Source organism: Diorhabda sublineata, chromosome X (assembly GCF_026230105.1).
Source record: "Diorhabda sublineata isolate icDioSubl1.1 chromosome X, icDioSubl1.1, whole genome shotgun sequence".
NCBI classification, from domain to species: domain Eukaryota; kingdom Metazoa; phylum Arthropoda; class Insecta; order Coleoptera; family Chrysomelidae; genus Diorhabda; species Diorhabda sublineata.
The window spans coordinates 30,228,530-30,239,926 of NC_079485.1; the positions used below are offsets into that span (position 1 = coordinate 30,228,530).

Sequence of the window (11,397 nt, forward strand, 5' to 3'; positions counted from 1 at the left end):
ATTCAAACTGCGGGTATTAAAGAAATTGATAAAAACGATGTTTACTGGTTTCTTCTAATCCCCTAAAGAGCTTACTTCATGTATTCAGCTTGAGATGGGTTAGTAGCTACTATCAAATTTCTTCAAAAACTATTTTTTATATTTCTAATTAATTTTATATTTTTACAGTATAATTTCAACGATTGATGATTCCGAAATTCAACCAATCATATTATAAAAACAGTAATTGAATTAAATCATATTTATTATATATAATGAATGACAGATTACAGTTTTCGATTATAGTACTCGATTAAAATACTTGAATGAATTCGTTTTTAATTGCTTAAAAAATTAAAAGCATAATAGAAAAATATCTGTATTCTTAATTTTATTCCTTATTGAGCCAATCTCATATTTTCAATTGTATAATACGTTCGATTCTTGCATAATAAAATCCTCAAATGAAACAAAATCTACGTGAACGATTTCTATTTAAAAATCGATTATAGGGGGGTCTGTTGTTTTGAAGGAACTTTTGACAACAGATGTATCAGAAAGACAGACATGTTTAATGTTGTTCAATAGTTATTGTGAATATTGTTATAAATTTAATAGTTAACAATATAAAAATTTGAATACTATTAAGAAATAATAATGACTATTCTACCTACTATACGAAAAACAACCGGTGGCGCTGAAGAAAATAAAGATGCTAGTCAACAGAATGTAGGTTCACAAAGATGAACATATTTTATAATGGAAGTCTATAAATAGATAAAGTGAAACAGGTTTACGCTTTCATACTTTACATAATATTTGTGTTTTCATTTTTAGGCTTCTACTGAAAGAACAAATAGAAGAAATGATATCAATAACATTCAAATACAATCCCTTTCTGAAAACTCTACAAGTACAAGAAGATCATCTTAGTAAGTCCAAATGTTTATTATTTATACGCTGGTCTTGAACAAACATCAAAAACTTTTGCAGATACTTCACCTATTAAATTACAATCAATTAGAGATAACATTGTGATTTGTAAACATGCTTCATTCTATAGGGAATGTGCTGAATAAGTTTTTTCAGCAACAGTATCGATTAAGTGAACACTGTTGATTTTATGTTGTAATAGTTTTAATTTAATTTGGGTAATGGCACCACAAAAATTGTACCAAAAACTATTGTTTTTCAGTAAAAATGATAGAAAGGATCGTTTCCATAAAAGATATAAAGAATCAGAGAGACCGAGGGATAGGGAGAGTGTAAGAGAACAAAAACGGGAAGTTAGAAGAGAACAAAAAAGAGAAAGGATTGTGTTGGGCAAACGTGATATAATCTCTGAACCTTTACATGAGCCGAGCGCTATTACCTCCCCTACGGATAGTTCTTCTGCTGAGGTACCATGCAATAATGATAAAATTGTGATTAAGGAAGACTGCACTGGTTTTAATAGTGAAGATGAGTATGATGAAAGTTTTTTTAAAAATAGGAATCTCACAGATGAGGAATGGCAAAAGGTAGAATTTTCAGTACTATACAATATTTAGGGGTTGAAAGGTAGTATTTTTAATTTTTATATTTGTAGAGGGATGCTCTTTTTGCACGTTATATGTCCACCCTTGGATTTGAAATAAAAAATATGCATGAAGATGGTGCTTGCCTCTTTCGCTCAATTGCTGACCAAGTATATGGAGATCAAGAATTTCATTTTCAAGTCAGGCAAGATTGCATGAATTACATTGTAAGTAGTATTCTATTTTGAAAGAATATGAGTGGAATTAATAAAATTTTTCAGGTACAGAACCGTGACTATTTTGAACCCTATGTTACTGAAGATTTTGAAAAATATGTAGCTCGAAAGCGTACTTGGCATGTCCATGGTAACCACTTAGAAATTCAAGCTATGAGTGAACTTTACAATAGAGCAATTGAAGTCTATTGTTATCAAGTTGGTAAGTGTGTCATTATAACATATCTATATTCATTTTGCTATTTTTTAAAATATTTCAGAACCTATAAACATATTTAATGGAGCAAGAATTACTTCTTATGAACCAATCAGACTCTCCTATCATAGAATGTGCCACTACAACTCCATCAGTAACCCCAACAGTCCGTCTGTTGGTGTAGGTCTAGGCCTTCCTAATTACAAGCCTGTTGATATTGACAGAAGAAGATTCAATGATGCTGTTAGAGCAAGTGAAGAATTACTCATTGAACAGGTAATTATTACCACATTTGTTAGTTTATATGGGTGTTACAATGTGTCTTAATAAGTAAATGTGTCAGTTTTTCCTTTTCATTTACTATTTTTAGACTATGTTGGAAGATAAAATCAAAGCAACTGATTGGGAGGCTACCAATGAAGCTATAGAAGAACAAGTTGCTAGAGAATCATATATTCAGTATTTTAGGGATACAGAGAGGCGATTAAAAGTTGAAGGACATGCTCAAGCTAGTGCCAGTAGCTCTACAATAACTTCAGCCATGATTTCAAGTCCTAGAACTTCTAGACGTGGATCAGTATCACCTAAAGGTGGACAGTCTCCAAAGGGATCTTGTTCCCCAAAAAATAGCTTTTCCCCTTTAGGTAATTTTTTAATGTAACTTTAATATCTACTAAATCTTTTCACTGCTAGCTAATATTATTTTATCGATAAATCCATTAGAATAAGTTTATTCGCCTTTTTTAGAGGGTTGCAGCAGTCAAATGTTTAAAATTTTGCACCCTGCTTTAGGGGTGGTCTGCAAGCATTGAACATTTCTCTAGACCTAATAAAGTGGGCTCTAGCACTGCCCAATATAGAAGTGAGTTGCAGTGAAAAAGTTAACAATCTACAAGAGAATGAATTTGTATACTTTGGAGATTTAAAGTCAATTTTATTGTCTGGTTTTAGTTACTAAAGATTTTCTATTAATTACACTAAGAATATTGTTGTTATTATGCAGTCAAAAACATTTTTCGAAGCTTGAGAACATTATTAGCCACTTCAAAAAAATTTAGTTTAATTTATCTTAAAACAATATACCATTTCGTGTTTAGCAAGTCCTAGATCAAATTCTGGCAATATGTCAATGATTCCCGACTTTGGTATTGAAAATGTGCCTGTACCATTTGTTCCTACGAAAGAAGAAGAAGCCCTCGCTAAGAGATTATACAATTCTCCAAGGCGAATCACTGAGCAGACCGATACTAACTTTCCTGGTGAACCATTGCCTCCAGATTTCTCTAATCAAGCTGGTCCTTCTACCATTGACAATAACCTTGGTAAGAATTCAGTTTATTACGATAGTGTATATTGTAATATAACAAGGTTTTAACTATTTCTTGAAATTTTTAAGTTTTTATAAATTAATCTTTCAATTTCATTCCTATGGTGTATTGCTTTTATAGCCAAGTAGGGAGCCCTAGGAAACTCTACCACAGTACCAGAATATCTTATGGTTGCATAATCATATACACTAACAGTCAAAAGTTTTTGCATATCCTATAGTTTGCGTAATACATAACAAATTAAAACAATACGATCGATTTTGATACTTATATTCCAAAGAACATATATAGATAAAAATACGGTAATAATAAAATGACGGTTTGTAATTTGAATTTTTGAATCATTTATTTAACCCCATTTTGCTTTTATTATTTTGGTGCACAATTTTTACATTTTACGTATCAACTAGGACAAATAATTGTCCAAAGATATGAAGAGGAAGTAGGACACTGCTTCCTGACTTCCATGTCTAATTTGTCTCACAACTCAATTGGGTTGAGGTGGGGCAACTTTGACGGCCAAATAATTACTTTCAGGCCAGCTACTCTCAATCCCTTTTTCACTGTAGGCAGATCTCTAGATTCTATGATCTAAGCTGCTATCTCTGGAACAATGGATCAATACAATACGTCTCATTGGTTCACAGGTTTTGATTCAGTACTTTTGTACTGCAATTCGACTCTACTTTTCTAATATCTTTCAATATTACATAAAACCATTTTTTCTTTGAACTATTTTTTTAGGATATGATGACTTTGATCAAGAGATAATGGCCCAAGTGCTGGCAGAATCCCAGAAAACGTACCTAGAAGAACTGAAACATAAATCCAAGAAAAGAAACAGTTCACCGGGGCCATCAACTTCATCATAGTGGACACGAGTATGCAGTTGAACATTAAGTTTTAATCTAATTCTTCTTCAACTTACATAATATCACCTATCAGGCTGATCTGTGTATTTTTACAATTTTATTCGCTTTTTAATAATAGTACCAAGTGATATTCAACATTGATAAGAGTTATTGCAATAATAATTGTGTTAGGGGTAATTATTGCCCACCACAAACTACTCGAATTATTTGGTTTGAAATTCATCAAAAATCATCATCTGCAGCTTTATTTATATGATTTGTCATCTCGTGGCCCTCTTTACATATTTAGATATTCATCCTTCAATTATTCCTATCAACAAGGCCTTCCTGATCTCTTTCTATTTTCAAAAATTGATATGCATCGAGCTTGACTATGAATTATTTCATTGGAACCGCTCATATTTCCAGATTTTGTCTGAAACAAAATATTTCAAATATTAATGAACAAACATTTCAAAATTTGAAAGTGAATATGAAAATTTCGAAAAAAATTCCCCATTATCTTTTTTATTTAAATTTACAAATTCATATACTCAATTTTTAAACCATTCGATTCGATTTTCTGCGCAAAGTAGCGCCACTCGACTATCAAATTTTATTTTATTTAAAACTAATTTGTACATACCTTACTGTCAAGTAAATTAATCCACTGCCTACAATAAATATTTTCACAAATTCCGCCGAATTAAACTGATAACAGTTATAATTACTAAATACACTTAATACCTACTATAACTATAAACTATGACAAAAATCGACAAAAACGGAACGAAAATCATCGCACTATTAAAATATTCTACCTTAAATTGTTAAGGTAGGTAGTAGGATGTTATTTCAAAATTAAAATTGTGTTTTGTGTCAGTATAACTCATAGTTCTACTCGATTTCCACTACCTCTATCACCTTGGGTTGAGTCATCTTCTGGGTCTCTTCATGTTTCTCTATATTCACTTATATGTTATACATATGTTATATGTATAAGCTTCGACGAGATGTAGATATATAAACAGCGAAGCTATTATACAGGATGGTATCAATGAAGAAACTAAAAAAATGAATATAGTTTAAAATAAAAACTAAAGAACACGCTGTTAAAGCTCATCAAACTAAAAAGTTGAAAATAATTCCTAGAATAACAAAAAAATATGAATGAAAAATATTAGTATTATTGTGAAAAACTGTCGGGGGTTCCATGTACGAGAAATGTGGTACAAAGTACCCCACTTGTTTTTTACAATAATACTAGTATTTTCCATTCATTGTTGTTTTAAGCTTATTTTAAAAATTATTTAGTTTTCCGTGCTTTAAAAGTTTGTTCTTTAGTTTTTAGTTTAAACTATATATATTTTTCAATTTTTAGTTTCTTAATTGACACCATCCTCGTATGATGGCTTCGCTGCTTATATACCTACATATAGTCTAAATTGGTATCGAGCCTACGGGGTAGTTGGTAAGGTTGTAGAAGTACTTATTTTCCAACATTTGCCACTTTCTCTCAGTCTAAAGGAGAATTACAAGTGAACAAACAAACCCATATACAGGTGAAGCTAATAAAAGCGTGTTAAAAAGACTGTAATTGAAATGAGAGGAGTTGGCAACATTTTATTCTTATATATAAATAAAAAACAACTTGGGGTGTCGTGGCTTATCCTCATACACATCTAGAATTATCTGATTTAATATATGGCGGGCATTTATCATAAATTAATATGTTTTCCAATAATAAAATAATTCAGTATTAATAATGCCAGTTAGAGCTTGAAATAATATGATCACAAGATATATTTAGTAATAATTATTATTTATCACAGTTTTTTCAACTTTTTCATACCAGAATAGATTTGAACGAGATTTGCACAGATTAGTCTTTTTTCTAAGACCATGTATTTTATATAACAGTGAAAGTTGTGTACTTTTTAGACTTTTTCATTGTTCGAGTGTTGCACTTAATTTTACATTATCAAATCTGTCAAAATATTTTCAAGGAAAATTTTATTTTCAAATTTTAGATAATCATTGCATGGTGAAACATTAACATTCCAAGAATCAAAATACTCATAACAATTGCTGATGTTGATTTTATACATATTATTTCAATTAAATTTCATTCGATTAATTATATGAGTATTCCTGGAAAATTTCGGCAGATTTTATTTAGGGGATGTTTTTAATAATTTACTTACAATACATGTTCGCCGAGGCGACTCTAGGAACGCGAATGCGCGAGACTCGAATATATATTGCCGCGAATATACCTCGAATCGGTTCGTGCGTTGACTCGCACACACTAGAACTGTGTAGTGTACATTCTCGATTCTAAGGATGTCTGAAATCAATAAAGTATGGATATTTTTGAATATATTGATATATAGGTACATGAAAAATAAATATTTGGCCCAATGTACTTCATTCATCTTGTATGTGGATATGGATATCATATACACTACGACCCATAGGATCTATAATGTCCCCATTTCTTGCTGCGATACTGGGGATTCAACATCTAATAGAAATATTATCCAGGCTACTAGATGCTCCATGATATTTATCAAATCACACCCATCTCATGGACCTGAGAGTGCCCACAGGACACAAGACAATCATCAAACACCATAAAACCATGGAAACTCACCCAAATCCACTACTAGACCTACAGGACAGGAAGTTATAGAAGACGATCATCAAACACCATAAAACCAGGAAAACTCATCCAAATCCACTATTAGACATACAGGACAAGAAGTTACAAAAGGGACAATCATCTAACATCAAAAAATCATGGAAACTCACCCAAATCCACTATTAGGCCACAAGGACAAGAAGTTGTAAAATAGACTATCATTGAACACCATAAAATCATGGAAACTCACTCAACTAGAGGAATTGTTAAGACCAAGAATCACAAAAAGGCTGACTGATAGACCTAGTATGAGGTATTGGAGGTTACATTATTTGGATGTAAACCTCATCAAGACATCAGAGAATGTAAATAAATAATTCTGATTGTTAATAAAAGTTTGTTATAAAAAAAACAGTTGAAATATTTTTTCCTATGGTCATTAATATTCATTTAACATACTAGATAAATACTAATCAATAAACATAATTTTTAATAAATCCAGAACAAAGATAAAAAATATACAGATACAGACATGAGAAAACTATTTGATTTATATACTCTGTTGTTACTGTGAGATTTGCAGCAGATGTCACTCTCTGAAGAAACGGAGGTCGCAGGCGATATTAAATACTTTATGTCTGAAAGGATTGGGGTGAAATGGCGACAATCAGAATTTGGTTGGATTATCTTTTCTGGGTATTATAGGTATTTTCTGAGTTTGGAATTGTTGTGGTAGTAGTGGGTCTGAGTTCAGGGGAAACAACGGGCAGGTTGCGCATGCTTGAAAAATACCTTGTACAGGTTGAGAATGCGTAGAACCGGAGTGGAACCTCGGCGGATAGAGAAATCGTTATCATTCTGTCTTTTTTAGTCGGAACAGCTTCCACTTATAGAAACTGTCCATATAGAAGTATTACATAAATGCTGACACTGAACTTAACTGACGTTGACAGACAAGTTGCCAATTTAAAAACTAACTCGAGTACCATTTTAAAAAGCAGCAAGTCGAGTCGACCAAAAAAAAAGAAATTTGTTGTACATTATCTGTTCTTGGGTCGCTTCTACGAGCAAGTACTGTCAACATTACAGATATATATATATATATATATATATATATATATATATATATATATATATATATATATATATAAACCTTCATCATACTATTTATGTGAAACTGATCCGTTATTATTTATTTAGTTATTTTTATGCCCAGTTACAAAATATGTATGATAAAAATATATTTTTGACAGTCGATGAAAATTATTAAGGGGATATTCGATTGTCGTTAAATACTGCTTGTGAGATTGTATTCGATTTATAATCATTTTAAATATAATCAGTATAATTCATTCAAAATTAAGTATATAGTTGTTTCAACTAATTACATGACTATTAAGTAAATTTTTAAAGGAACACACTTTTGTCTATGCGATCTACGGGTTTGGATCGTAGTGTCCAATATTTTTTCCGTAAATTAATTTTTTGGTTATAGATAAAAGTTTTTCCATTATTATATATAGTTGTAAGCATAAAAATCGTGGTTAAATTTCCCTACCAAAAAATTTGTAGCTTTTGAAATAATTATTTGTTTTTATATTTTTATTGAACACACTGTTTACGCTACCACTACATCAACCTGTCCGATTTGCGTTTCGATAACCAATTCATCTTCTCCAGACACCGAAAGTTAGTGGCAGTAAACGTTGTTCAGTAACGATTCATTCCTCTACTTATACAGTGTGATTCATTAAAATTTATAGATCCTGAAATATTATGATTCAGCACAATACAGGATACAGTTCTAATTTTACTTTGTAAAAGTGTACTTAAAATATGCGAATTTAGTTAGGTACGTGCTACCATTGTCGAAAATAATTACAATTAATTTCATTTGCCAAAAATTTTTTTTCATTATTTATAAGGGTAATTTTTATGTTAGAAACTAAAATATAATAAGTAAAGGAGGACATAATATGTGTACAAATTATTATTTTGATCCTAATTATTGATTTAGGTGTATCTAACCTAACTTTTTGATTTAACACTTACCATTACCAGTGGTAATGACGTCATAAATCCTTACATATATCCAGAGTACGTTTCACTTAACGTCCGCATAGTAGAGGAACGAGAATAAAATTTAGTGAATTTTCAAGAATTTCTAATAAAACTGACTGCATATATCAGTTTCAGAATTGTTAGAAATAGTTTCTTTTGTTTATAAAGGGTGTTTCAATGGTTCCGGAAGTTACGTAGAACATACTGGAGAAAATTGTGTCATAGATAATCTTCATATACCGAGAAACTATTTCTCTATGTGGAAATTGTGAGTTTATGAAATTTTCTAACCAAGAAGATTGAAATTTTGTTTCATAAATGACATTTTTTATATAGATTTTAATTTAAATTTTACATTATTATATTTACAACAACTTTAACTGATAATCTACTCTATATGTATATATTTTAATATTAGATACATAAACGTGTTTTATACACGTGCAGTATTTTTGATATGTCGTTGATGTATGACGTCAACGCAATTGCTGACTTGTTAAGTCAATAATTGACGTCATTACTACTTGCTAAAGTAGAGAGTTTTTCACAATCCAAGAAAGTGCCTTTACAAACCTACATAAGACGCAAAAGTCGTAAATTTATGACTATTTATTGGAGCCGCATTAATTTTTTGTTAATAGTATCTTGTGATATATTGCTCCAACTTTCACATCGAGCATTCTACATTTATTCTCACGAGGATGACCACAATTACGGACGTTCCTATCAAACTATTCCCACAAAAGTTCAATGAGATTGAGGTCCGGGCTCTGAGGAGGCCAAATCATATTTATTAACACCCCTTGTGCCTCCTTCTCTTCCAAATACACTCTGTATAATTTTGAGCTATGCTTAAGATCATAGTTCTTTTCGAAGATGAATCCCTATCCAAATCATCGCAATCCCTGTTTCATAATACCGTCAATTTTTATCAAATCGTTAGTTACATTATTAGAAAAGCAACCCTTAGGCCATAATTGAACCACCACTTTGGTTGATTGTTAGGACTACACAGTTTGGTATCATAGACACTGCGTCGAACGTAAATTATTCGGTTTGAACTCAAACTTTGTTTCATCGGTCCATAGAACTTTTTTAAAATCTTCTTCAGTCCAATCTCGATGGGCAAGTGCCCAATACATCGGTTTTTTTTCTCGATTTGTGACGTTAGCAAAGGTTTTCGTACGACTACCATACAACTTCGTAAGCACCAAAGTTGTAGTGGAACAATTAATCTCATCATCAGTTTCCCCCAAATAGTCTCCATGAAAATGACTATAACCGTGGCTCTTTTTCTTCTACATACATTCCATTGCGACGAATTAAGTCTTCGTGAAGGGAATCAATGCTATCGAATTATTCACAATTTTCCAAACTGTACTTTCATGAATGCTCGTTAAAGCTGAGTCTCTTTCAACGAAAAGTATGTTTCTTGGCCTCACTCTACTAACTTTAAGTAAACAATTTTAATTATCATTTTTACCTCAATGGGCTGATACTATTGAACTTTATAATACACAGTTTTATGGCTCGAAATGAACTGACACAGACAAAGGCGTTGGTATAAATTTAAAGATAGAATGTATTCTATTGCATCTCATATATTAACTGGAGGCTAATCATTTTCTTACATCGTGAAAAATTCTGTAGGAGTGTATATTTCATTTTACTGTCATTTATCTACAGTTTTATTCGATTCTCTCATGAGTTATTTTGGGAATTTACAAGAATTCTCTCATATTATGAAATTTTTTACTTCAATATTGATAAAAATCTATTTTGTGAATAATTAAAAGTAACTTTTATTTACTTTTCATAAAAAATTTTCTAATTTTGTATGTTTTGGCAAACGTTTTGTTGTTTATGAAATTTTTAGTTTGAAGAAAAAATCGATTCAGCTTTAAATGAAAAAAAAATATTTTTAAAAATTAGTAAAAACAGAAAATTGTCAAAACATCGTAAGTATTATCAACAATCATAGTTAATATTTTCGCCATAATGTATTAATTTTATGTACGTTATTTTGTACGATTTAGGATTGTATTGATGTTGGTGAAAGTGTGTTCGGTAATCATTTACACTAACCAACAAAGTTGTGTGATCCTTCTCTTATTTTTATTCCGGAATCTATTGTGTCAATATCAAAAAACTGAATCCGAATAGTTTATTATACACCATTATTACTTAAGCGAAAATCTAACAATAGGTTGTATGATTTAGTGGTATATTAATGTGATAATTATTTTAATATTTTGTTTAGTATTTTAATATTGTGTTTCTATTGATTCAAGGTATTTCATAATTTTGTTATATATTGTAAAAATATAGTTATTCAAGGACATTCGGTGTTTTAATTCACTAACCTGATGCGGAGGTTAAAGGAAAGTAACCAAAGAAGAGCTACCATTTTGTTTTTGTCTCAAAAATAAAAAACTATTCAAAAACTAACCATTTATTGACGATAAATAATCACACATATATTTATAAACAGCTAAGTAAAGGTCTTATTTTATTAATGTTATAATACGAGGGTTGCTACTTGAGTTTTGAGATATAGCAACACTGATTTGAAATGTCAAATCTGACAT

At 30.8% G+C, this 11,397-nt stretch overlaps 1 protein-coding gene across 1 annotated transcript; it reads left to right on the forward strand.

The window, feature by feature from the left end:
- The first annotated feature begins 519 nt into the window (after nt 1–519).
- LOC130451379 (OTU domain-containing protein 5-A) lies at nt 520–11,150 on the forward strand. The gene is made up of 9 exons (XM_056790357.1): nt 520–708; nt 817–911; nt 1,175–1,499; nt 1,568–1,723; nt 1,778–1,934; nt 1,993–2,204; nt 2,299–2,572; nt 3,026–3,250; nt 4,001–11,150. The coding sequence occupies exons 1-9, from the start codon at nt 637–639 to the stop codon at nt 4,126–4,128; spliced, it is 1,644 nt and encodes a 547-aa protein (XP_056646335.1). The 5' UTR covers nt 520–636; the 3' UTR covers nt 4,129–11,150.
- The last annotated feature ends 247 nt before the right edge of the window (nt 11,151–11,397 follow it).

Bases quoted from the DNA above. Each gene is read 5' to 3' on its own strand.
- LOC130451379 (XM_056790357.1), top strand. From the start codon at position 637: ATGACTATTCTACCTACTATACGAAAAACAACCGGTGGCGCTGAAGAA. The intron at 2,205-2,298 runs GTAATTATTACC...TACTATTTTTAG, and splicing joins AAGAATTACTCATTGAACAG to ACTATGTTGGAAGATAAAAT. The intron at 3,251-4,000 runs GTAAGAATTCAG...CTATTTTTTTAG, and splicing joins TACCATTGACAATAACCTTG to GATATGATGACTTTGATCAA.